General features: G+C 41.0%; 1 protein-coding gene across 3 annotated transcripts in view; it reads right to left on the minus strand.

The window, feature by feature from the left end:
- Positions 1-421: 421 nt before the first annotated feature.
- TULP3 (TUB like protein 3) overlaps positions 422-27,811 on the minus strand; it is a 38,411-nt gene continuing 11,021 nt past the window's right edge. For 2 of the 3 annotated variants that reach the window (XM_033052711.1, XM_033052714.2), the window contains exons 2-11: positions 24,622-24,673; positions 19,058-19,220; positions 16,993-17,169; positions 14,848-14,978; positions 12,922-13,119; positions 12,311-12,423; positions 11,814-11,928; positions 5,140-5,238; positions 3,154-3,325; positions 422-2,606 (exon numbers count right to left, since the gene is read on the minus strand). In XM_033052711.1, the coding sequence (XP_032908602.1) occupies positions 2,473-2,606; positions 3,154-3,325; positions 5,140-5,238; positions 11,814-11,928; positions 12,311-12,423; positions 12,922-13,119; positions 14,848-14,978; positions 16,993-17,169; positions 19,058-19,220; positions 24,622-24,673 (1,354 nt within the window). In that variant the 3' untranslated portion in view covers positions 422-2,472. Of the gene's footprint in view, positions 2,607-3,153; positions 3,326-5,139; positions 5,239-11,813; positions 11,929-12,310; positions 12,424-12,921; positions 13,120-14,847; positions 14,979-16,992; positions 17,170-19,057; positions 19,221-24,621; positions 24,674-27,362; positions 27,451-27,811 lie in introns of those variants that run through there. The other variant, XM_033052713.2, reaches the window with a different exon arrangement.

The raw sequence follows: 27,811 nt of genomic DNA on the forward strand, positions 1-27,811 counted from the left end.
TGGGTTCAGGCGGAAGGTAGGAAAATGCAGTAAGAACCATCTCAAATGGCCCAGCTGGATCCTGGAAAAAACATTAAAAACATGGGGCAGAGAAATGGAACTAGCTTAAACAATCAAGTAGAAACCACAAACTATATGGTAAGACCTGAAAATAGGGTGGGGGGAGGGGGGGGCGGGGGGGGGGGGGGAGGGGTGGATAAAAGTATTAGAGAGACTGCCCTTACCTTTATTCCCAGATTTCTAAGTGCATGGGAAAAATACCCAACACGACAAAGAAAGAAAACTGAGAATTACAAAGGAAAAGAGAGAGTAAGACAGATGATATTCAAGAAGATAGGAAGAAACTGAGGTAATGTCATAGCGAAGGAACAAAGTACACCCACAAGTGACAGCAAAATTAAAAAAAAAATTTAGAATTAAAGACTTTTCAATATATAAATTAGTTTATTTTCATTTAGATATAAAAAAGTTATAAATACAATTAATGTAAAACAGTATCTGATAAAGACTACTGAATCAGTTCATCTGTCTGTATGATTTGACTAAGAGGCCATGACAGGATCATTTGATGTCAACAAACAGCTTGAAGAGTCACTGCTGACAGGGCTAATTAAGTAAAAGGATGCTAAGTAAAAGGATGCTTTTTGGGCACACAGAAAATCATCTTGAATCAGAAATTAGCATCCTAGCTTCAGATCACCCCAAAATAACCTAAGGCAATTTATTTCACGCATTCTCAGTCAGGAGAATAATCAGACAGGTACACAAACTGACTTCCTTTCCTGGATGGGCAGAAGGCATGCAGATCCATCAGCCAAGACTTCAGGAGAGCACAACTGGAAAACACTGCCAGGTCTCATCCTCAGCCTGATGAGTAGGAAGGCACAAAACAGATCCATCAGCATTCAAGTTCTCTTCACGGACTGCTTTTCTCATAAGATCATCTCAAGAAAATATCTCAGCAGCTACTGAAAAATGCTTATCTGAAAGATACAATAGCTGGACTTCTCAGCCTCAATTAATATTTTACAGTTAAATACAGTGTTTGCTTTGCGATTACAATCATTCTTTCTGGTAATATCAGAAAACGTCTTCACAAAGTTTTGTTAATGTGAAAGCACAAGTGATATCTACCGCTGCAAAGACCCCCGAGACCAAAAGCAATGTATCTGCTCTTTGCAGCTTGAAACAGAGTTAGTCTGCTGACAAGGACAATATCCAAAGCTGGAGAACACCTAATTCTTGTCTCAGCAGGAGGACAGACTTCCCTGTCCATAATGAGTATGTGTAGTAGGCAAGAGGCAGGCAAGACAGTTGTTCTGTTTCCATACACAGAAGATGTGTGCACTGAGGCCTCCAGGCCACACCATGCTGCAATCCACTCTGGTGAGTTAAGGCCACATGAATCAAGTGTTCCATGCTGTGACACACAGTCTCCATACTGTACATCCAGTATTAAAAATGGAACATTGGAAGGACACATTGCAAAGCTTTGTGGTACAATTACATTAAACTTACTGATGCCTTTGAAAATACCTGTAATCTCTTTTTGAGGTAACTCCTTATTTTCAGGTTAAAATTATTTATACAAAATCTACTTTAATATGTCATGCCTTGAGATAATCTCACATTAAAAAAAATAAAATTGGTCACAAACTTATACCTAAAAATGTAGCAAATTTCATGAACAATGGTGAAATTAAAAAATATTTATCATCAGTTTACAGCTTAGATTCAATCAATCAGAGCACTGCTTTTCAGAAGCAGTACTGTATATTGTTACAATACTATCTTCTGCCAAATTCAGCCAGATTCCATCATTATGCAGTCTCATTTTTCACATGATTAGAAGTAACAGAAGTAGCAACGAATATAATATCACCCACTGAAAAGGGAGTGTTTGAGATTTGATTGTTCTTCATTTGGTAAAAAGACTGTCAAGGGATAGGGAGACTTAATTAAAATACTGAAAGGGAAATGGAGTATCAATCATTCCACAGAGTAAAAGCATTGTATTAGAGCCAATATCTTATTCCAGCTATTCTTTTTTCTGAATTCATCTGATTAGGAACTCTTGAGTAGCATCACTTCCCAGGCTTTGTGGAAGCTTCAAGGTAAATGAACATTTAGCCATTATTTTTCTAATCCTAGCTGCAAGGATTTCCAATAAGTGGGCTTAGCCCACTCTCATGCAGCATTTGTAAACAAGGATTCAAAAAGCAGAATCAACACCGATGACAGAAACATCACCTAGATTTCTTCTTCTTCTTCTTCCACAATCCGTACAGAGGCTGCTCCCAAGGTGGTCTGCTATCAACTCCCACAATGCTCTGAAGGCTGGAATTGGTTTTCTAATAAGCCTGCAGAAGTCTGTCCTCCATTTCCCTTCCAATATGCTCTTCATTGCTACACCTGGAACTCTTACAAGCTATAGGGGTGGGAGTGAGTTCTATGTTTCATATCTGTTGTCCCTCATTCACAGACCAATTTACTATCAAAGCTGGAGAGTCCAATAGCAAAGGCCTGAAGAGCACAAAGAGGGTAATTATAGTCCAGAGTGAACACATCTTCTGCTACACGACCAAACTGCATTACGATGTAGTCAGCTAGGGAGAAAAGACATTCAGAGATGAGCAATTTCACAGTGAAGCAAAAGAAAAAAATAAATAAACAAATAAAAAACCCCAAAATAAACAAAAAACCAAACAAAACCCCAAAACACCCCCCCGTCTTCCAGTCCCAAATATATGTGGTTGGTGTATCCATCCTGTCCCACCAGAATTGCCTTGAGATCTGTCCTCTAGAGTGACTCTGCTATTCTAGAGATTATTTTTCTTCTCAGGACCAAAGCTCAAACCATTCTTTTGCTGGCCTGAAGGTGCTGCATTAAATCTTTTCTTTCACTTCAGGAAGCTTTCATTTTCCCCCTCTTTTGCTGCAGTTATGGACACCAGAGTCTGCATCCACCCCACAAAAAAAGGAGGCCTTATATAATTTTCCTGACAGCTCAGAAGTCCCCAGTAATCCTGAGCCAGCTTTCTTTATTCAGTTTCCCTCCTCTAGGAAGGGTGTCCTATTCCTCCCAATCCTCCTAAAATAAATTAGGTACTCCCTGTTTCAGTAAGTCCCACACACTCTCCACCAGACTCTTACGGTCATTGTCATGGACAATCTGGAAGTTCTTCACTGAGGCCTGAGTGACCCTCCCATGGAAGTTCAAAACATAGGATTGAGTATCATCATTCCAGACAGGAGCCTTGTTGTGCAACTCAATGAGGTTTTCTAAATTTTTGTTTTGCCATTTTGATAGCAGACCCTCATGCTCCTGTTAAGAAGAAAGAAATTTATTTATCAGATTTGGAATGGCTCTGCCTCTGGGTACCACCTCTCTTGTGCGTGTACTCTGTCACTTTGTTCCCTGTTTAACGAAACACAATGACTTCACTTAAACTCAGTCCTACTGAATACTTTCTGCAAGTACCAGGAAGATACTTTCATAGATTCCCAGTCCAAGCATTCCTTTTCACTCCAAGTAAAAAGAGTGATAGGGAAAAAAGTGCGTGTTCAGGAAAGGGAGCAATTCAGAGTTCACAGATAATTGCCATCCTGACATGAATCCCTTCTGAGTCTCAATCTTTCTCTGATCTTGTTGCATCCAGTTTCCATTTCTAAACTTCGAAATAAAAGAAAATAATGTACAATTAATTGCACAACGCCAGACCTTGAGGTGCTTCAGTAGAAAGTCCAAAGGCTACAGTAGAATGTAAGGTGAAACGTCATCCTATTGGGTCTAATGAGTGATTCACAGTATGAAAACCAGATACAAATAAAACCAGAAAGATACAAAGATGAAGTAAAACAGCACATTAAATTTGACAAACAATTAATTACAAGGAGATTCAGGTTGCAGTGAAACATGACATATGATTTAATTTTAAAAGCTCTGCAACAAGTAAAATCCAAACTACATATGCTAGAACTCTGAAGAAAGAGTCCAAGCTTAAGGGACTATTAGGAAAAATGCTCAGAAAGCAACTTGCTGTGGAGGTCTGACTAATATAGCTACAGTATGTGCTTCAGTATCATACATAGTATGACATTTTATCTTTGTTTACTTTTTAAAGATGCAAAACAAACCCCTGAGAACTGGCACCAACTAAGTGCATTTAGATTTAGGGGAGAAAAAGGCAAAGTCATGGAACCTTTACTGCACTAAAGGGAGAGATGGCAACACCAATAGAAAGACAATAAAAGACCACTTCCAGATACAATTTTTCTGACCATTCACAAGAAGTAAATCTCTTTTCTGGGCTCTCATGACTCTCAATTTCCATTCTTGAGGACTTTTTTTTCTCTGACCCCAGGAAATACATTCTTGTACTCATATCTACTCACAACATGGCTGCAAATACCATTTTCTGGCTTAAAACATTGACCATGCATTTCAGTTGGTACCTTTTCTTTCTGCCGTTTGATCTTCTGTCACCAAACATAAAACCCACATTAAGGGAACCTAACAATTTTCATCACACACCTTAACATACCTTCAGATACTGTTCTGTAATCTTTTGCTATAATGTTTCTCATATCTATGAGAAATCCTCACTAAATAGTCACAACAAAACTGTCTTCCTCTTCATCCCTCCTTCTTCAAGAATCCTCCTTTTCTGCTACTCCTACAAAAAGGCTAACAGCATTCTGATCAAAAATGTATTTATTCTCCTGCTACTGCACCAGCAGTACCTTCTCTGTCTATTGCCTATCTGTTGCAATCCACATCCTGGCTAAGAATGTGAGCTCCTGGGAGAAGCAAGTGTGTCCTGTGTTCATCCAACCCTCAGCACAACTGGTCCCATCATGAGGGCCGCTTGTAAGTGCGACAGCAACAACGTAGAAATAAGGAAATCATATTTAGGTTGACCAAAGGACCAGTAAGGATACAAATACTGTTCAGAAAGTTACAGATTAGGTAGAAGGCAAGAACAAATTAATCACATATTTAGGTAACATAATTACTCTCCAGGAGACTTGCTGAATCCCTGGATTCTGAAAACCTAATTGTCAATAACACCCAGGCTTTTACAGGAAAGTTTTAACCTCTTCCTTCAATCTGAAACATGAACAAACATCATAACTCACATTTCGTGGACGGATTGGAATTCGCTTATGATTCATGTTCATTCCTGGAATGATCACAGACATTTTTCTGGGACCCTTAAATCCCAAGATATTCGTTTCCTGAAAGGCAATGAAAGCCATTATTTTCAGTAAATGAGATACTTCGCCTCAGAGAAGGAAAGACTGAACCTCTATCACCATTTGTACTAGTTTTCAGAATTTTGCTGGCTGCAACTGTAGCAGCAGTTATCTAACTGCAACTGTTTTTAATCACTGAGAACTGCTTTCTTTCCCTTTCTCATTTAGAGAACAGTGTTAGGAGATAGGCATGGTATTAACTAATTTGGAGTGCATTTCTTAGCCTTCTGAAACATTTAAAACAAAATTAAACAAGTGCAATTTCCAGGCAAAAGTTTTTTTCACCTCAGGCAGTAATGTGTTGAAATCTTGCTAGTGAACAAGCCTCAAGGAGGACAAAAGCCAAAATATCTTTGACCTGACTCTGTGTTGTCTGTATATCACCACTTAGTCTAAAATGTTTCTGAACACTGAATGACATTTTTCTTCAGGTGCTGCTATTTGTATTTAAGAACATACCTGCAATTTTCTCTCAAATCATACTGTTTTATCAATGTTTAAGAACAGACCCAGGAAGGGAAGTATTCAGCATCTATCCAAGCTTCAATCTTAAGCAGATTTTTCCAGAGTACTGAAGGAGACTACAGTAATTTCACGACCATAAGGCGTACCGGACTATAAGGCGCACTTCCAGGTTCGGACCAAAATTTTAGTCAAAAGGGTGCACCTCATAGTCGTGAAATTACTGTACTCCAAGTGAATTGAGGGCAAAAAGCAAAGGAAAAAAGTCCTGGTATTCTCAAACCATTCATTTAACAGTATCAGCCAAAATCCAAGGGTCCATTTAAAGTGTCAGTGATAACCTTTAAAATTCTCAAAGACCAATTAAAAGTCAGAATCTTTTAGAAGTACTGAATTGATTGACAGAAATGATACAGCTTCTCCTAACACATTATTCCACTTTGCAGACACAAACAAAGGTCTTTGGAGCTGTAGCCTCCATTACTTCAAAAAATCTAGGGGCACGTATAAGAATGAGGGCACTGATTTTACTCATATTTAAACTTTATGAAACTCCCTGTAGATAAAAGTTGAGAATTCAGAAAAGCTGACTATATTAACTGTCTGTGCTTATTCTAACACCTTGCTGTGTCTAGCTAGGTAGGAAACTGAAGAATACTATATATAAGGAAAATATCTAGTGATCCTTCTGCAAACAGGCTAATACAGGAATTATAATTTTTTTCCCATTTCTTAAGTGCCATTAAGATGAAGAGCAAAAACAAAAAATGAAGATGGTGGTCAAGTAGGCTAATGCGTCTTTAAGCTTCTGTGAGAAAAGTAAAAATACCTGTGAGAAAAATAAAAAGCCTTCCACTTGACAGCAATTGTTTTGTAGATAACCTCAAATTTTACTCAAACTGTATGTTGTGGGCTGGGGGAGGTTTCAGAAATTTTTCCCATTATTATGTTAAGCTAGCCAGGATGGCTCCCCTTTTAGCCGTTAAGAGCTGAAGACAAAAGGATGCCTGGGCAGGCCCTGATTTTCTTGATGGCTGAAAGCGGAGCGCTGCTTTTGTCCTTCGGGAGTAGGAGGACACTCGCAGCTCGCTGGCCGAACTCGAGAAGAGAGGTTGCTCTCTCCGTAGTGAGATCAGGCTTCTTGGATTCCGACTGCTAAAGCTTCCTGCTTCCTCTGAACAACTGGGAACTGGGACGCCCACGGTGAGCTGAGTGTTTTTCTCATCCTTCTCTCACCTGGGACGGCGCTGCCGCCTTGCCCCCCTGCTCCTGCAGCAGCTACAACTGAGAGGCTGCCCTGCCCTGCTCCATCTCGACTGTGCGGACGAGGAGGGGCATCGGTGACTGGAAAAAGGGACTGAGACTGTTTTGTTCTGTTCTGTCACTGGGTTTTTTGTTCTCTTTCATATAGCTGATGCTGTTTTTGTTTGTCTAGTAAATATATCAGTAAAGAACTGTTATTCCAAACCCATACCTTTTTTGTCTGAGAGTTCCTGAATTTCCTTTCCCTGGCAATGCTGTCCCTTTAAACCAGGACAGATCTTGGTGCCCAGAACATGGGGCATGAGGTTAAGGAATAACAGTTCTTCAGTTGCCTGGGATTGTCTTTTTGTGTGTTAGCAACATGTGGTCCATCAACGTGTGGTCCAGTTTAATCTGGTTTGGGCTGCATGTGTTCATACATGTATCTCTCCCATTTGCAAACCCTTACATAAACATGGGCCCTGTAACTAAGGCTACTGTGACTGTTATTGAACTTGCTTTATGGGTTGATAAGGTGAGGAATTCATGGATTTTTAACTTCCTTTGGACGGCGGGTACATGGATTCAGGGATACCACACACTAAATGCATGTTTTTGGGATTACTTTAATAATGGCACCTACTGTGAGGGAATAACACCAGGGGAAATTTTCTCCCAACCCCTCACCCAAATTTTTGGGTCTACCCCACCAGTTTTTGAAGGGTTCAGATTTCCTCTGAATGCTAACGATATCATACAGTGGCTGGTGTTGCTGATAGTCTTGTCCTATTTAACATTAAGAGATAAGGGGGGATTGAGCTGGATAACAACTCTGATACCTACTCCAGGAAATAGGGATGGTGCTGCAGACATTGACCCTGCCCCAGAGACTAGGGATGCTGCCCCAGAGCCTGACCCTGCCCCAGAGACTAGGGATGCTGCCCCAGGGCCTGACCCTGCCCCAGAGACTAGGGATGCTGCCCCAGAGCCTGACCCTGCCCCACAGCCCACCTCAGAAAGAAACCACCTGGAGTGGGTGGAGGTTCTAGTGAAGCAGATGAGTAAGATGAGCCAGATGATGGACGAGTACCTCTCCCCACCTGGTGAGAAGCCCTGCCATAAAGGGGGAGAATCCAGTGATGCTGTAATGGAACCCATAGGTGTTACATCTGCCCAGGGTCCAGCTGAATTGCAAGAGCACTCACAGCCAGCAGCAGTCGCCCCTGTAGAAACTAGCAAGTCTAAAATGAGAACACCTGCAATACATCGATGACATCACTGTGTGGGGGAACACAGCAGTGGAGGTATTTGAGAAAGGAGAAAAGATCATCCAGATTCTGCTGAGAGCTGGCTTTGCCATTAAAAAGAGCAAAGTCAAAGGACCTGCCCGAGAGATCCAGTTCCTGGGAGTAAAGTGGCAAGATGGACAGCGCCAGATCCCCACTGAGGTCATCAATATGATCACCGCAATGTCTCCACCAACCAGCAAGAAGGAAACACAAGCTTTCCTAGGTGCCATAGGCTTTTGGAGAATGCACATTCCTGAGTACAGCCAGATTGTGAGCCCTCTCTACCTGGTCACCCGTAAGAAGAACGATTTCCACTGGGGTGCTGAGCAACAGCAAGCCTTTGCCCAGATCAAGCAGGAGATCGCTCATGCAGTAGCTCTTGGCCCAGTCAGGATGGGACCAGAAGTGAAAAATGTGCTTTATTCTGCAGCCGGGAACCATGGCCTGTCCTGGAGCCTTTGGCAGAAGGTGCCTGGGAAGACTCGAGGCCAACCTCTGGGATTCTGGAGCCGGAGCTACACAGGGTCTGAAGCCAACTACACTCCCACAGAGAAGGAGATCTTGGCTGCCTATGAAGGAGTCCAAGCTGCCTCAGAGGTGATTGGGACGGAAGCACAACTCCTCCTGGCACCCTGACTACCAGTGATGGGGTGGATGTTCAAAGGAAAGGTTCCCTCTACCCACCACACCATGAACGCCACATGGAGTAAGTGGATTGCCCTCATCACGCAACACGCCCGCATTGGAAACCCAAATCTCCCTGGGATTTTGGAGATAATTACGAACTGGCCAGAAGGTGAAAATTTTGGTCTCGCCGATGACGAGGAGCAAGAACAAGTGAGCCGCGCTGAGGAAGCCCCACCGTATAACCAACTGCCAGCAGATGAAACATGCTATGCTCTTTTCACCGACGGCTCCTGCCGCATCGTGGGGATGAACCGGAAGTGGAAAGCAGCCGTATGAAGCCCCACACGGCAGGTTGCACAAGCTAACGGAGGAGAAGGTGGATCAAGTCAATTTGCTGAACTCAAAGCTGTTCAGCTGGCCCTGGACATTGCTGAAAGAGGGAAGTGGCCAAAGCTCTACCTTTATACTGACTCGTGGATGGTAGCCAATGCTCTGTGGGGTTGGCTGGAAAGGTGGAAAAAGGCAAACTGGCAACGTAGGAGAAAACCAATCTGGGCTGCCGACGAGTGGAAAGACATTGCCACCAGGGTAGAGAAGCTACCTATGAAAGTTCGTCATGTGGATGCCCATGTCCCCAAGAGTCGGGCTAATGAAGAGCACCGACACAACGAGCAGGTTGATCAGGCCTCAAAGATAGAGGTGTCAAAAATAGACTTGGATTGGCAACACAAGGGAGAACTGTTCCTGGCTCGATGGGCCCATGACGCCTCAGGTCATCAGGGCAGAGATGCCACGTATAAGTGGGCACGAGACCGAGGGGTGGATCTAACCATGGACAGTATCTCTCAAGTTATCCATGACTGTGAGACGTGTGCTGCCATCAAACAGGCCAAGCGCGTCAAGCCTCTCTGGTATGGTGGGCGTTGGTCCAAATATAAGTACGGGGAGGCCTGGCAGATTGACTACATCACACTGCCTCAAACCCGCCAAGGCAAGCGCTACGTGCTGACCATGGTGGAAGCCACCACCGGATGGTTGGAGACCTACCCTGTGCCTCATGCCACTGCTCGGAACACCATCCTGGGCCTTGAGAAACAGGTCCTTTGGAGGCATGGTACCCCTGAGAGAATTGAGTCAGACAACGGGACTCATTTCAAGAACAGCCTCATAAACAGCTGGGCTAGGGAACATGGCATTGAGTGGGTGTACCACATCCCCTACCATGCACCAGCAGCTGGGAAGGTCGAACGGTGCAATGGTCTGTTTAAAACCACCTTGAAGGCACTTGGTGGGGGGACTTTCAAGAACTGGGAAAATAATCTACCAAAGGTCACATGGTTAGTGAATACCCGAGGTTCCACTAACCAAGCAGGCCCTGCCCAATCTGAGCTCTTGGGAACACCAGATGGGGATAAGGTTCCAGTGGTACACATGAGAGGTATGCTAGGGAAAACTGTTTGGGTGAACTCTGCCTCCAGCAAAGACAATCCTGTCCGTGGGGTGGTTTTTGCTCAAGGACCAGGTTGTACCTGGTGGGTGATGCAAAAGGATGGAGAAACCCGATGCATACCCCAAGGAGACCTTGTTCTAGGGTGAACTATCTATGATACTGTGTCTGTAACTGCATGTATGTATATAATTTAAAGGTTCTGATTTGATGTAGTATGTTAGCATGGAAAAAATTTGGGGTGGATAATGTTGTGGGCTGGGGGAGGTTTCAGAAATTTTTCCCGTTATTATGTTAAGCTAGCCAGGATGGCTCCCCTTTTAGCCGTTAAGAGCTGAAGACAAAAGGATGCCTGGGCAGGCCCTGATTTTCTTGATGGCTGAAAGCGGAGCGCTGCTTTTGTCCTTCGGCGAGTAGGAGGACACTCGCAGCTCGCTGGCCGAACTCGAGGAGAGAGGTTGCTCTCTCCGTAGTGAGATCAGGCTTCTTGGATTCTGACTGCTAAAGCTTCCTGCTTCCTCTGAACAACTGGGAACTGGGACGCCCATGGTGAGCTGAGTGTTTTTCTCATCCTTCTCTCACCTGGGACGGCGCTGCCGCCTCGCCCCCCTGCTCCTGCAGCAGCCGCGACTGAGAGGCTGCCCTGCCCTGCTCCATCTCGACTGTGCGGACGAGGAGGGGCACTGGTGACTGGAAAAAGGGACTGAGACTGTTTCATTCTGTTCTGTCACTGTTTTTTTTCTTTCATATAGCTGATGCTGTTTTTGTCCAGTAAATATATCAGTAAAGAACTGTTATTCCCAACCTATACCTTTTTTGTCTGAGAGTTCCTGAATTTCCTTTTCCTGGCAATGCTGTCCCTTTAAACCAGGACACTGTAGGACTGGAATATGAAACAATGTGACATGAGAACTCATGTAATTCTGTAGCATCCACAAATGTTTCCTTAATCTGAATCCTATACTGAGGTGATTCACAAGAGCAGAAAAACATCTCTAAAACAGAGCTAGTGAAACACAATTTACCCTGGAACCACATCCTTACCACCAACAGGCTGCTGCTGAAGTAATACCACCTCCCTCCTATCCCTCAAAATGCCTTTGGTTCTGCAAAAACTAATTCTGCTTCACAGGTTACTCCCAATTTCTTCTCAGGGTCTATCAGATACCAGCTGGGCCACATGCAGTACTGTGGCTTGGTCCATGTAAAGTATGTGCTGACTGGCCACACACTGAATAGGTCAGATAAGAAGATCATAAGGATGTTCATTTGGGTGTTTCTTCCACTCCTGACATAGATTTTTTTTTTTAATTTTTTTCTTCATTAAACTTGCAAAAATTTATCTGTGAGGCCTCTGCCTCTTGTATCTGGTTGCAACTGGTCACTTGGTTCCAAAGTGGAGGAGGCTGGCAGCAGCACCATTTTGCAAGCTATGTTTCCTTGGTAACCAGGCACAAAGAAAGGGGCAAAAAGGGAGAGGCAGTACTTACATAACAAATAGCTGCGAGCTCCTGTCTTGTATGAGCCTTTTCCACTAGACTTTGTGCCTTGACTGGGTTAACACCATGGTCATAAACTGTAAATTTGGTACCCATGAGGTTTGACCTAATGTCAGGTTATGGAAAAACACAGAGAGGCATCAGTAGAAAGTTTTGTCATCTTTTGAAAGTATTTGTACAGCACAGCAAAACCACACATCTCCTGCCATCTGACTCTTCCTGCTGCCAGCTCAGCAAGGAACTTCCATGACATGCCCATGTGAGCCTGTAATCTATCCTGGGAAAGCATCTAGACAATTTCTTTCCTGAGCTACCTCAGACAATGGTAATGCTGAAGAAGGCCAACCCAAGTGAATACAGGTTACATTGAGCAAAATAATTCAAGTTCATTCTCTTTGAATTTATAGTAGATTGCCAGTCATAACCACAATTCAATTAAAATTAAAATCCTATCTCAACTGTTTGTAGTTTTCATCTGTGGCTCTCACCTGAGTTTTCCAATGAAACTTTCCCCTTTCCGAGACAAATCAGTTGGGTCAACTGATATGAGGTAATTGGATGTTTTGCTCTTCTTTCTTTTTCTCCCTGCAAGAAGGAATGTCTGGAAAAACGAAACTTTGATCAAGACTGGTGCTTTATAAGAATGCAGAGAAATTGCTATCCAAACTTTTATCTCTCCATTTCCCACATGTATTTCCTTTTTTATATCTGCTAATATTACTGTCCCCACAATTTTCTTCTCTTCCAAAGTGCCCAGCCTGAAATCCTATCCCTCCATCAGCTCACTCAACAATCTAGATTTAATGCAACTGTCCTTTCTAGTCTTCCTTCCTTTTCTTCTGGAGCAACTCAGTCTTCCTGCTCTTTTTTTCACATTTAACATTTTTATACTTTTTCCATTTAATCTTTCACTGTATTATGGCTTTTAAACACCGATACAATGCTAATTCCCTCCTTAATACCTCGGCCAAATATAAGCTGTCCTCATCTGCATGATGACTCTCTTCAGCTACTGCTTTTTTACCAAAAGCTCTCCCTTGCACCAAAAATATTCTGTTAGGAGCACAGTAGCCAAAATAATGTGTGCTGCTTCCAATACCTTTTTGTTGTCATCCCTTTCCAGATGCATGTAGTAAGTAGGGAAGAGCCCCCGGTCCATTCCCTTTTTATCTCTAGTGATTCGACACTTGACACTAATTCCACGGGGTGCAGGGCGCAGTGCAAAATCCTCCAAGTTCTCTACTTCTCCCAGCTGTGCATCTGCCTGAGGGGATGGACTACAGGAAGCACCTGTTTCCTATGGGAAGAAGCATCATATTAGCAAATTAATATCAGACCAGAGACTCTTGTATTCCACAAAAAAATAGTGGTTTGTTGAAACATAAGATATCATGTGTCCAGAAGGTACTGGGGAAAGGAAGGTTAAAATAGATACCACCTGTGTTTCCTCAGAAGAAAGTAGCTGAAGGTCTCTGAGGAAAGACTAGGTTTCTAAGGGGAAAAGAGAAAAAGTACCCATTAAGCAGGCATGAGTGATTTGCTAGAAAGAGGGAAATAGGATGAGATGCTAGAAATATTCTAAGCAAAGAACCTCTTTGCTTTTAGAACTTCAAATGCTGTGGAAAATAAAACAGTATGATAAAGCAAGACTGATGGATGCTGCAGTAAGACAGGCTGGGATTTTGTGACTGAAATGAGTGCTGAGATTATGTTGGTTCAGAACAGAAGCAGAAATGGAGTAAGCTGCTTGTGGAACCATATCAACTAAATGTTGGAAGAGCCTTAGAACAATGTTTATAGTCAGGATGCATAGAACAATCAAAGGAATTGGAATTCTAATGGAAATCTGGCACAGGTCATTAAAGCAATTTTTTCTTAGAGATTGCTGAATCCTGTGAATTGTAGCACCCAAGAGATTCCTCTTTGACTGGGCCTTCAAGATGAAGTTTAAGGTTTATCCCCATTTTCAGCTACAGCCAGTAGGAAACCTGAGTGAATGGTGCAGACACACATACATAGGTTTGAAATTCACTAGAAGAGCTCACCCCTTCCCCCTCTCCAGCATCCACCATCCTCTGTCTCCAGCACTTTGCACCCACAGCCTAGTCTCCCAAGAAGTTGACACCCAGACCTCCTGCACTACTCCCCTACTAGTGCAGCACAACATACACACAGTCAGCTCACAAATACACTCAGCTGGGTCTCCCACAGCATGGACTTTGAAGGATGTCCTGCACCCATGCTCAAACTTCATGGTCTTCCTGATGCTGGTCTCTTCCAACTCACTGGCTTGTCCAGCAGCTAATTGGTCAACATATGTGTGTATCTCACACACACGAACACATCCACATAAGAAATAGAAGTGGAGTTTCAGAAGAGAGTGGGACATGCTGAAGTAATCAAGGCACAAGGCATGGGCAATCATACTGTTTTGCAGTTGTTTACATTTATCCGATGCCTTTTACCCCCTTTAATCCCAGTCTTCCCATGCTTATTACTCTCTGATCCATCTTGATATACCCTTCTTTTCCCTCTGAAGTTCCTTCCCGCAAACATCCCATGAAGTTTTTATCCAATCCCAGCATTCTCTGTTCCATTCCAAAATTCTGCTTCCCTTTGCATCCCGCAATAAATGCTATAAACCTTCAGGAAGAAGTCCCTCCTATATTTGCATGGCATTTCAGAGCTTCTTGGAGTAGTTTTGGTGAATTTTGCAGAGACAATGGCCCAGTCTGTCCCCTTTAAGGGTAATAGTGCTGACTCACTGTGTTCCCATATTCACTGACTAGGCTCCCTGGGATCCTCCAACCACAATTGTTCCTTTGATCATTGCTAAGTCTTTATGTTTAACTCAGTGTCACTTCAGTCAGATAACCTGGCAATCTTGACCTTCTTCTGCTTTCAGGGAATAATATTGCTGGCTTCTGTACTTGAAGCTACTGTATTTTAACCCAGTGCTCCAGGGGTTAGCAATAAAATCAGACATGTGCCTGCTGCTTATCAGAAATGGATTTCTGACACTTACTGCAAAAGACTTCTCACTGGATGCAGAACTAGGCCTCTCAGATTCAGGGCATGGTGAATGAGATACTGGTCTCTTAGTAGCTTCTTCCTCTTCTGTGTCCTCCTCATCAAAATTCAAACTGCCTGAAATTCCTGTCAGAATACACAATTCATGGCATCACTAATTCATATACAATTTTTGAATACCTATTCACGGTCTTAATTTCTGTTCTTCCAATTGCTGATCCTTAATTTCTGTTTCAACTGCTAATTTTCTTCATGTGCTATATCTCTTGTAATTCAAATTCCTAGCAATATTTTGCAGCAGTCACTGTGCAGATGATTTGGCAACTGTCAGGCCTTTATTAATATGGATTTTACTAGATATTCCATGACATAACATACTGCTTTGTTTATATTGTCACTGAATTAATTTTGTATATTTTCATGCAAAACGTCCTTCATGTCTTAAGAACAACAATAAAAGTAAAACCAGGTCAATATGCTGATACCTATCCCATAAATTGGGCTCTGTACAGTTTACATATGTTACCATTTTCCCTCAGTCCTATGCACACTGAAACACTGTATGTCAATTTTTCAGTAAGAGCCTCTCCTGTTCTTACATCAGTTCCAAAAACTCAGGTCCATAAATACTAATAATGACTCGATTGTAACTGAAGCACAGATTGAGAAAAGTTTCAGGACTTATTTAATCTTAACCTAAGCACAGTCATGTAGAGATGACTGTGGATATATAACTAAAATAGCTGCATAAAGACATTTATAAAGAGGTTCTGTACACATCACTATTTGGTGTGTCCTTCCATTTGGAACTGCATCATCAATTGGTCAATAAGAAGAATTTCTTCACATAAAGGGTGACTGGGAGTTGGAATGGGCTGCCCAGGGAGGTGATGGACTCACTGCTGGAGGTGTTTAAGGAAAGACTGGATGTGGCACTTAGTGCCATCATCTAGGTGATAAGGTGGTGTTATGTCATCGGTTAGACCCAATGACCTCAAAGGTCTTTTCTAACCAAATTGATTCTGTGTACCCAACATTTTGTTCTGTGATTCTTTTCTTTAACTTGGCTGTAGAAATGAAATGTATCTAAAGCATTACAGACAGTGAACACAGCCTGCTTAACTGAATTATTTTCTGAGAACACATATTATAACAATGCTCTTTCATGGCACTGCAGAGAAGGGGCACTGCTGGAAGTCTCAGATAAAACAGAAAAATCCAGTCTTAACAACCTGTCAGTAAACTTCCCAAAGGACACTTGGGAAGAGGAAAGGCGTTGACCCTGGTACTCCAGCCAATTTCAAAATTCACTGTTTATAGTCTACCTCCACTAACTTCCCCTGAAGTTACTGGATAGTCTCTCCTCTTTCCTTTTCTAAATCTTGTGTAATGTTGCTATCTGGAGGTAAGCAGCTGTGCCATCTGACAACTGGATGAGAATACTTCTGAATGTGATAGTACCTCAAAACAAGAAGTGTACTGGAAACATTCTGGGAGACAAGCTCTGTAAAATAAAAACAAGCTGTACACTAAATTAAATACTAAGCACTATTTTGCTGCAAAGTACTTGGGCTGCATGCAACAAAAAGGGTTTCCTGTAGTACTGGCAGCAACTTCAGATACTTGGCAGACAGATCTTGACACTCCACTAGGAAATTACTCAATGGGATATAATTATTGAATATATAACTCTAAAACCGCTGACTGTGACAGCCTCTGACTCAGAAAAAAAACACCTTTCCTGTTAGTCGCCTAAAGAGTGAAATCATGGCATTTACTGAAGGGTCCTGCTGTTGTGGAAATATTTAACCATCTTTTCAAGACATAACATATCTGGAATAAAAACACCCCAACATTAGCAAAATGTGGTACAGCATTTTGTCAGCAATTTCCTTGGAAAGACCAGAAATCATGCAACACATTGACAAACCCTTAAAATACAACTTGTATGGCTCAAATAATATCAGGAAAAGGAACTGCAGCACTGCACTTCCACATGCTGTAGAATCTAGTAGCTCTTTTAGAAGTGATATTCTACAGACATTTGTTCCATGGTTCCTAAATTTTTAATGCAACTGAAATAAAGTTATAAAAGTAGAAGAGCCCCAAAAAAAGGTATTTACCCATTATTAACTCTTACCTCGTTTCTGTAATATTTCTTGCAGATCTGGTTTGCTTGCTGTGTCTGTCACAGCCTCTCCATCATTTTCCTTATCTGCACTGTCTTCTTGTTTGGTAGATCCAACAGACAGAGTTTGGAGCTTGGTCCCCAAATCCTGCACTTCTGATTTCAGGAAAGCAGCTGGTCCATCAATGCCTGCAGGCCAAAATTAAACAGAAATCCAAAGTCTGATTTTTTTTATGGTCAAAGATGCATCCTAGAATGGCGGCTCTTTTAATCTTCCCCTCCTCTAGCATCTCTTTAATGTACTGAAATATACTTGTTCAATTTTTTTCAGAAAACTTGGGAGGAGTCAGGCCTGTACAGACTGCCTATTACTATAAACATAGCAGTTATCAATTTCTCCCTACTTAAATACAGTGATTTTATCTACCTTTTTACAAGGGCTTAAGCTATTAAAACAAGTTGTATTTGTCATGCACATTGATAGTTTTCAATTTATTTACAGACATCTTCCTTATTTTCTTTTCCTTCATGCTGTTTGCTCCTGTGCCAGTGAGTACTCTACAGTGAACACATAAATCAATTTGATAAAAGTATCTACAGCCATAGACAGAAAAAAACCCTCTATCTTTTCGTAAGAATGAAATTTCCATGTTTAAACCATACAACACAGCTGTGCACCACACTTCCCAATTGGTGGAGGCATCTTGATGTCAGGGTCTGGCATAACACCTAATATGTAGCATACAATACGTAAGTGTAGTTTCAGCTTTGGATTTCTTGTTTTCCCACTGTTTTCTTTCTTAAAACTTTACTGCTTTATCTAGGCATTGTATTTCTGACATGCTTACTGCTGTTACTATTCTTAACAGGATTTGTTTGCACTGAGGAAGCCTCAGAGCTATGAAAGGTAGTGAATGAGCAGTTAAGTTTTCATTTGAGTCTTACTGAAGATTCCTACCTTAAAATTTATACCTATCTTCTTTCTCATTCTCTTCTTGACTTGTGTCTTTTAACAGAAGCTTTCTTACACCTGATTTTAAATACATAAATGCTACCATAAACATCACCACTTTCCTTCCCATCCTGTGATGCTGAAAGGCATCGGGAGAACAAGAAAAATATTCAAGAGAGAAGGGATAACATAGTTCCAACTATCTGATCTTCAAACCAGGTAACATTCCTTGTTTGGATGTTTAAAATTCTACTGTGCATATTAATTTGCTATCAATACAAGGCTTATATTACAACACCCTGCAATAGCACACATCTCAAAGCCTTAGAATGTTTCCCATTACTTTCTTGATGGGCTGATGGGATCCTGGCTCCATAAACAACTTCCTGACACTTCCTCTAGAATGTAAGGATTTCATTGCTGCTCTTTTTATCTCCTTGTGACATGGGAGTCTTAAGGCTCTCATGACTTCATTTCTTTTCACTCCTAAGATAATGGTCACTATTTTACTGCAATGTTTTGAGGTCACCAAGTTATTGTCTTTGTGCCTGATAGCACTTTGTGCTTGTGACTTTGTGGACCACTATAACCTGTCATGTTTCAGTTGTCTCAACGAAGCCCACAGAAAACAACAGATGAGGTAAAAACTATCAAGAGCCTAACAGTGTTCACACTTTTTGTTTGCTTTCTCCACTTTATCATTCAATCACATGCAATCTTGAGGTGGAGTATACCATGACACTATAAGGAAACACCATACAAGCAGTCACTACTGAATTATTTTCTTTATCTTACAGCTTTAGACGATTTTTTTACTTTGGATTTTTAAGTCCCCACCTTTATAGAAACTGTATTTCTACAGTTCTAGCCTAACCCAAGGGAGAGATTACTCAAGGGCACATGAAGATTTCCAGCTGCCACAAAAATCAAGGTGAAGTTTTTGTTTGCCTTCACAGTGTAGTATTACTCAACCATACTGTACCACAATTCAACTTTTGTATATAGCAAAGTATGTAATCAATCTTATTGCTTGACCCCTACCACAGCAATGTAAGCACTCATTTGTGACATAATGCATGCACTGGGAATTTGGGGGACCCTATTGCAATCACGTTGATTATTTACCATGTAAAACAACATCACTGTGGACAGGAGTAGGAGTTTCTACTAAAGGAGTCTGCTCCTCGCACTCTTTGGGCTTTGACCTGCGCAGCTTGGCCTCAGGATTTGGCTGTACCATCAATGGATCAAGACGTTTCTTCCTTTGCTTCTTCTCTAGAAGGGCTCGCTGTGGAATAAAGAAAAGCAGGAAAGAGAGATGAGTAACCACATCTAGAGAGGCAGAATCCACGCCTCAGCCACTGGCAATGACATGTCCCTGATCAGAATCTCAAATAAAACTGAAAAATTCTTGCAAGCTCTTACAAAAGTCCGACACACAGATATCACCATGGTTTTGGCATAAGATGCTGACTTTGATTCTCCATGAGAGATTGACATGGACACCTGCTTATTTTCTGACCTGTCTTGAGACTACCAGTTAAATCCCGTCACCCAGTCTCAACTGCAGCAATCCTTAACACAAATAGACAAATTCAGCAGTCATCCATAATCCAGTATGAAACAGTCAGGACTCACAAAGGAATAGGTTTCTATCTCAAAAGCTATCACCTTATAGGGAGAACTTACAGCAAATAGTTCCCAGAAACCAATGCTGAGAGATAAGTCTTAAAGTGGAGAGACAAGTAAATAAATAACAGTAATTAAAATAGGAATGATCCACTAAAATGAAATTTGATCTACCTTGCAAAATTTTCCCATATAATTCAGGACTGAAAGAAAAGACTGGTAAGTCCAGCTGCTAAAAATTAAAACATTTCTCCAAGATACATATACATTTGATACTTAAGATTTCCTACTCAGCAAGAAGAGAAATAACTTCTAAACTTAAATCAAGGCAAAAAGGGACATGGTGCCATTTTAAAGACAGACATGCTTAGTCCCTAAAAACAAAGACGATGCATGAAGAAGGAAAATTCATATTCTAATATTCTGCATCATTATGCAAACAATGTGCAACTTCTTACAGTAGATGCAATTTATCCATGGCTGTCTCTTAGGTACCTGAACACCCCTGAAAATTGTTTTTGATGACAGAAACCATTTCCCCATCAAATTATTTTCACTCTCAATGCACCCACCAGATAAACAATTCATCAGTACCAACAATTCAATCCACTTGAAACACAGACATTTTTGGAGCCCTTTCCTCTCCTGTTGTTTTTTTCCTCTCCTATTAGTCTTTCTTTCTAAAGTGAGATTAGTTTCTCAGGCAACCTCTCCCTGAGAAATTCCAACACAACTCAGCCCCTGATTCTTTATTCTGCCTGTTTTTTTTCACTTATCTAAAAAAAAAAAAAAAACCCGCCCCCCCCAAAAAAAAAACCCGCCCAAAACCCAAAAAAAATGAAACACACAAACCCTCAAATACACGAAACAAACAAACAAAACAAAACCACCTTGAAACAAAATAACTTTTTTTACTTTAAACTCTGAATTACCCTTTAAAGATTGGACTGTAATATAGATAGTGTGTGCTACTGCAGAATTATTTGCAAGGATTAGCCTGGAGAGGAAAAATTATACAGAATTCCAAAGACATTATCACATTGGTCTAGAATAAGAAAAGAAAAATAATGAGCAAAGTCAAATTCTTAGAAATTGCTAATTACAGATGTGTTCTCTAGGAAGCTAGTCAGACCTTTCAGAAGAATTTACATCACTTTGTGTTGTTTTTTCCTTTTCTAAATTAAAGCTGAGTAAAAGTAAAAAATGTCATGATAGTTCATAATTCTCCAAGGGAGAGAAGAGAAACAAGAATCAAAACATTATACTCAGAATACGGATTTGAGAAAAATTGTTGTCAAGGCTTCTCTATTTGATAAGCAAAACAGAACAACTTTAAGTCAGTAGGGAAATAAGAAAATATACAGCTACTGTTAGAATGCAAAATTGAATTTGTGCTCAACAGAGGATATAGTAATTTCAAGAATTATTTAGTGGATGATTCTATTAGATAAGCTTTTTTAAACATTTCACTGGTCACCAGTCTAAATTTAATTATTATTCTTATACACTGTTTCATCAAAGGGTTTCCAGGACTTACCAATCCAATAGGATCAGTTTATATTAAAACACAGTTTGTTGCTGGTGGATGTGACTCATCTTCCTTTCTTACAAGGACCATAGGACAAAGTGACAAAACTTGATAGTAACTTTATTTTTTTAAAGGCTTCTCCTTACTACTTTACATACTGTGTTGGAAAAAACAAGCCCACTGTCAGGACCGCAAACAGTAGTTCAATTTCTCTCCATACGGTGGCAGAGCAGCCTGCCCTTCAGTACCATGTATTCCCAGCTGTATTCCATTAAGGAAGTAGAAAAAGGAAACAGGTATTTTGTTTCATTTTGTCTACTAATTAGGCTTTTCCTCCAGCTCTGTGTTACAGTAAAAATTCATATATTACTACTAAATAAAATGTAGATAGTTCATGAACAGGACACCAGAATGCTCCATGCATTAAATACTTCCAGAAACACCTCAGAAAACCGTAACATCAGAATATAGGACAACTAGAGGATCACAAACCACTAACTCCTGTTCAAATGAGCTTTCAAGAAGTCACGTGAGAATATCTAGTGTACTATTAAGACAATTAGTTTAGTATTCTCTTTCTCCAGCTGTGATGGCAGGAAGCTGAAACACAAAGAAGTTCTAACCACTCCAGCCTTGAAGGTGCAATCCTGTACTATTTATTAGTTGGTACAGTCCTAACCTAGCAGGCCATGCAGGATGGATCCTAGTGAGGGAACATCCTCTCCTCTTCCAGCTGCCCCTTAGCTCACGCTGGGGGAGCAGTGACAATGGCATTGATGGTGGCATCAGTGAAGCTCCACATCAAGAGTAATGCACCACACCAGGTGCATTCAGAGACATGCCAGGCTTCGTGCTCACCATGCACAGGGAGATGGCAGCATTGCACTTGGAGCTGCAGACGTCTCAGAAGACTCAAAAATCTTCTACTAATGAGGAAAGAAGCACTGCCTGACCAACCACATGCTCTTGCCTCTAGGAAAAGGCAGTAGTCCAAGAGAAAAAAAGCATCCTGGCAGCCAGAGCTGGCCTACAGATGGAACTTGATGTCATGCCCTACTATAAATAATATTTTACTGCAATTACAGGGTTTCAAAACCCATCATAAAGATGAATGGACAGGCACGTCTCTGCTATGGCTTATTCCAGATGCTCTGTATGACCAGAGATTCTATATATGATCCTGTTGGATTAAATAATTCCACATTTTTAAAATTCCAATTCCTGTAATTGTTTATGACAAATTAATCAATCAAGGCATCAGCTACAACCAGAAGCAAGTCCATCATATTTGGTAATGGTCTTCTATTGACTTTTGTTTCTTCAGATTTCCATTCATGTAAAAGTAGATTTTAATATTCAAACCTACAGTAATTTCACGAATACAAGCTGCACTGAGTATAAGCCGCATTGCTGGGTGTTGGCAAACATTTCATTCTTTGTCCATAAATAAGCGTACCTGAGTATAAGTCGCTCTGTCATTTGCAGTGAGGACTCGCGTGCAACAAAGTTGCCAATTAGTAACAGAACCGTGGCATGGCGGGGTTTACTGGCTCGGCTTGGGCCATGAGGGCTCGGGGCTGCCGACAGGGCTGGGTGGCCCAGCTCGGCGCTGCCGCTCGGCGGGGCCGCTCGGGGCCGGCCGCCACTGCCTCTGGGATCGCTCGTCCCGGCCCGGCGCTGCCCTGCGGTGGCAGGAGGGGCACAGAACCCGCCGGCACCCGCAGCAGCGGTGGGAGGCGGGGATGGAGCCGCACCGCTCCTGCAGTGGCGGCACGTGGGGATGGGAGTCCCCCGAGCCGTGGGGCCAGCAGGAGAGAGCCCCTGCCTCCCCTTAAGCTGCGGGCCCAGCAGGAGGGAGCTGCCCCTACCTTCCCCACCCCCTGTGCTGCCTGCACAGAGCAGCTCCACCCACCGCGCAACAGAGTAACCAATTTGTAACAACCACATAAATGCAGGGTTTTACTGGCAGGTGCTTGACTTCGCAGTTTGCACTGACTCGGTTTGCACTCCCGACGTTGAAAATGTCAGAAAATTATTCACGTATTGGCCTGAGTATTAGCCGCATTTCCAGTGTAGGAGCAAAATTTTGGTCAAAACGGTGCGGCTTGTAATCGTGAAATTACTGTAATTCTAAAACCTTAAATTAGAGACTGTTAGCACTTCTCAATAATTCTCTTTTGCAAAGGGCAGGGGGTTAAAATATATTTAATTACATTTTCTAGCTGTTTTATCAGCAGATGATTGCAATCTCAACCAAATTCAAGAAAGATGGAAACAAATTTGCAAAAGGGAACAAATTATTTAAACCGACCTATTCATGCTACTGACAGCTGCTCAGAGGGAATTCCGCGCAGCCCAGCAGTTTTATTTGGGAGAAATAGCCATGCATCCCCATGACACTAAGCAAACACTGTTCACAGTTCTCAGCACTAGGAGCAGTGATTATTACCAGCTTATGACCAAGACCAGTTCTAAAACAGACCCTGAGGTGCATCACCAAGCAGTCAGACAATCCTTAGTTTTGGAACTTCTTACCAAATGGCATTTGACACTAAACGCTCTTCTATAGATTATTTGAATTAATTATATTTTTAAATAAATGGTTTGTTTCTTTTTAGAAAAGTCTAATAGATAGTCTACAGATAAAGAACTACCGTAGCTTCCACAAATATGACTGAAGATAAAATTTATCTCTTGACTCTGAAATGTTTTAGATGAATGCCTATATAGACCCAGATAAAGTTGGTGATAAATTTAGTGCCTGAATTCAAAGCCTAGCAAACTCAGACTACAAATAATGACCAGGTTCTGGTAAGGAGGATTATTACCCACTGCAAGAGATCCCTGAAGACTGTTGTGTCTGGACTTAAAGATCATCAGCTGAGAAAGCGCCTTCCTAAAAACCATATTTTAATTTGAAAAAGATGAGTTTAATGCAAGACAGTGATCTGTGATAAATGTGAAATGGCCAGCTAGAGAATCATAAGAGTTCCCTATCTTCTATTTATAAGCATTTGAAATTCCACAGAGAAAGAATATTAAGGATGGATACTTCATTGCTTTGAAGAATATGGTAATGTAAGCATCCAGCAAACAGCACCTCAAAAACTGAGATCTGTAGTCTAATAATTGACCCATGCTTGACTAAATCTTTTCATTGTAGGAAAAAAGAAAAAGTCAGAAGAGGCTGGAAATCCTTCTTAACAGCAGTGTTAGAGATCATTCTATAGGTCATTGAAACAATTTCCTTTGGGATAATTCCCTGCAGTCTTCCAATCTTTTGATTTATTCCTGCTCTCTAGCAACTCAATCCCAATGAAATAAGAAAACATATGAAAAATAAGTTTATCAAACACACCAATATACAAGTATGCAAGCCATGGCAAGGTTGACTTGAACTAGTGAAAACCATGACAATCTTCAAAGGTCATTAGACCAACCATTTTTAGCACTTCACCCCCCATTTCACAAGTCTCTAAAGGGTTGTTTGATTTCCATACTTATTTTTGCCAGCTTCAGCATTATCATTTACCTGATTCTGCAGTTTCAGCTGTCGCAGTTTCATGCTTTCATCCTCAAATATGCTGCAAAAGCAAAATAAACAAATTAATTATTGCTATTAAACAGTTTGCATTACAAGAACATAGGATATTCTCAGACAACAACTTCATAATGAAGACTTAAAAATGACTGTTAGACATTACTTTCATCTCACATGAAGACAAAAACACAAGGTATTAAAAATAAAACATCATATTCTTTCATAAATAAGACTGAACTCTGGTTTCATCCCCTTACTAAACCATTCTGAAAAGATTTTGAAATCGCCAAAGGCTTTATTACTGGTAGACAGATTACAAACCTCTGTTGAGGTGGGGATAGGAGACAGTTTACACCTGAAGGCCTAGTACAGTTCAGATTGATTCAGTAAAGTCCCTGCTCCTTCATAGGATACCCAATTCCAAATTAACTCAGTTTTGTCTTGGAGTCAAACCTACATCATTTTCGCTAGACATTCCAGAACTGCTAATACCTGAGAGAATCTGTGTTTGCAACATCTGACATTAATTCCTAAAGGTAAAAAAAGAATGATTTCCCTATTTCAGTATTTAACTGATAACTTTCATAAGAACTTTAATTTTTTGTTCCAAGTTGTGTTCTATATAGACTTCCCATTTCCTTTTGTATGATAATAAATCGTTCCATAAAATGCAATTTAGAGCAGTTAACCCCACAAAGGGGAAATGCAAATTGACTATTAAGCACATATTCTGCAGACCACAGTTGTGCTCTTTTCTTCTACCCAGTTTTGACAAAGACCTCTCTGGAAGCAAGAAGGCATCAGGAAGAAGATACTTAATGTGGGAAACAGACAAACATTATATATTTTATTAATAGCATGCAGAAAAGTAGGGCAAAGCACAATTTCTCTTTAAACAGGAAATCCTCTGTCTGGTCTAGGTATCCATAAGTATCCAATGATATGAAGTCACGAGCTAGCAGGCAGTGCTGAATATGACCTAACAAGGAAAACCAGAGATGGAGAGAGACAGAGAGAGCAGAGCTAGGGTTTCTGCAAAACACATGCCATAGAAATTAGTTTACAGCATTGGATTACAGAGCTAAGGAGAGAAGAGAAGCTTTAGAGGCCCCTTAGCCCCTAGGAAGCCCACATTTGATTCAGCTTCAGGCAAGCAGACGACAGATCAGAGGTCCTTAAAGATAAACTACCCCAGTAAAGACAAACACTGCTCTGCAAGGTTGAAATATGCACAAAAAAGAGTTCTGTACACACACCACATATAACAACTTGTATACTTTAGAATTGATACTAATTGTCCAACTAGTAGTATTTTAAAGCAAGTTAAGACTGCCATTGCTATTTTACTCCACAATTTCCTTATTTCTATACTTTTTTTTCCCTAATGCATTTAAAGTATCAGACAACAGGTCTAAGACCTTGAAAACGTCTTGTTTCTAAAAACTAATGTTACCCCTCACATGGACCCATAATACACAGTGTCTTGGATTCTAAGGGAGTGGAGGGCCAGGAAAAATCAGTGTCTTTCTTGAATAGGAATGGAGACCTTCTGTGTATCCCCAAAGCAACAATTACAGTAGTACAGTCATCTTCACTTGAAAACAGCCACAACTTAAGAAAGAAACAAGCAGAAGCACATCTGCTGAGTGCAACACAATATACAACAGCTGTCACACAAAACTTAAGCATAAAAGGTGGTATGCTTATTATTTATATCATAGGTGATGGAAAAGGCCATCTTTAGCAAAGTCTGAAAAACAACTGAAAATTCCACTTAAAATATTCATAATAAAAACAAAAATGAAACAAAAAAAAAAAAAGGAGAGGTAATAGTCCTTTCCTTCTCATTTACCTACTGACTTAAGAAATTGATGACATTTGTTAACTGCAGTTGAAAGTTTGTTAGAAAGCAATCTACATATCTGTGATCAACAGCAGGCTTACAGACATAATCTGATGAACACAAAGGTGTCCTGTGTAGATACTACAAGGTGCTATCTGTGGTTTTGTTGCTTTTCCTAGCAGAAAATATATCCCCGAACAATTTGAGTCTCTTCTTTAGTAAATCAGAAGAAATAAACACTATCACTGTAGGAAATAAGTTTAGAAGGTTTCCCTTCTAACTGGAAGATGACAAAGAGCTGAAAGAGTAGGACTCACATACATGCCTTATGGAAATCTTCAGTGAAAATTATTTACTATGTATATTAAATTATTTTCTACACAGACTGAAAAAAAGTTACATTATGTAACAGGAGCATAACACAGGCTACACAGTGTCTCAGTTCTGGCCACTTAACTGATGCTTGAACATAAAGATTCTAACAGGTCACAGAGCTTGATAAAGCAAAAAAAAAAACTAAGTGTCCTCTCTTAGAATTTACTTTTAAACAGACCAAAATTGCTGAGAAGAACATAATGAAAGTAACCACCAATGCTTTCCATTTTAAAGTGCAAGGATTCACGCAAGCACTAAAATAAAAAACTAAAATCATGAGCAATGCAGCACTACAAATATTAGATTTACAAGACCCCTTTCACACCAATTTACTGCTCCTGCAACCTTTCTTCCAGAACTTGTAATTATAAAAGCATAACATCATAACCATTCAAAAATAGAGATTTCCACACTTCAAACCTTTTTCTACCCTCCCCCCCCCACCACAGCAGCATTGGTGTTATTACAAACTTTAACAGGAAAACGCTGTGCCAGAGTCACTCCCACAGCTCACCACTAAGGAATGTAAGTGGTGTACTGATCCAGCTTCGGGCTTCCGACGGGAATCCTCCTTCAGCTGGACTGACAACGCAGATCAGTGCTCTTTGGACATGCCCACACCAAACCACTGTGCTCTTTGGTTTGCTTTGCTGTTTGAAGGGTTTATGTGCAATAAGAAGAATTAAATAAATATCCATCAGGAAGAGGAAAAATAAGCAGAATTTTCATAGCTACAACACCACAGTTAAAACAGGGGGAAAAAAACCCCAACCACCAAACCAGTTGCCCATTTACCCTTGATAAATAAGAACTGAAAATTTTCAAGAAATCTGTACCAATGTCCCCCCCCCCACAGCCACTGCAGCACAGCAGCCTATACAAGATCCTGCCCATAGACACCACTGCTACATTTACCAGAATCCACCTCCAATCCTACTGAAGCTGTGTGACAGGTAAGAGACA

This window comes from Catharus ustulatus, chromosome 2 (genome assembly GCF_009819885.2).
Source record: "Catharus ustulatus isolate bCatUst1 chromosome 2, bCatUst1.pri.v2, whole genome shotgun sequence".
NCBI classification, from domain to species: Eukaryota; Metazoa; Chordata; class Aves; order Passeriformes; family Turdidae; genus Catharus; species Catharus ustulatus.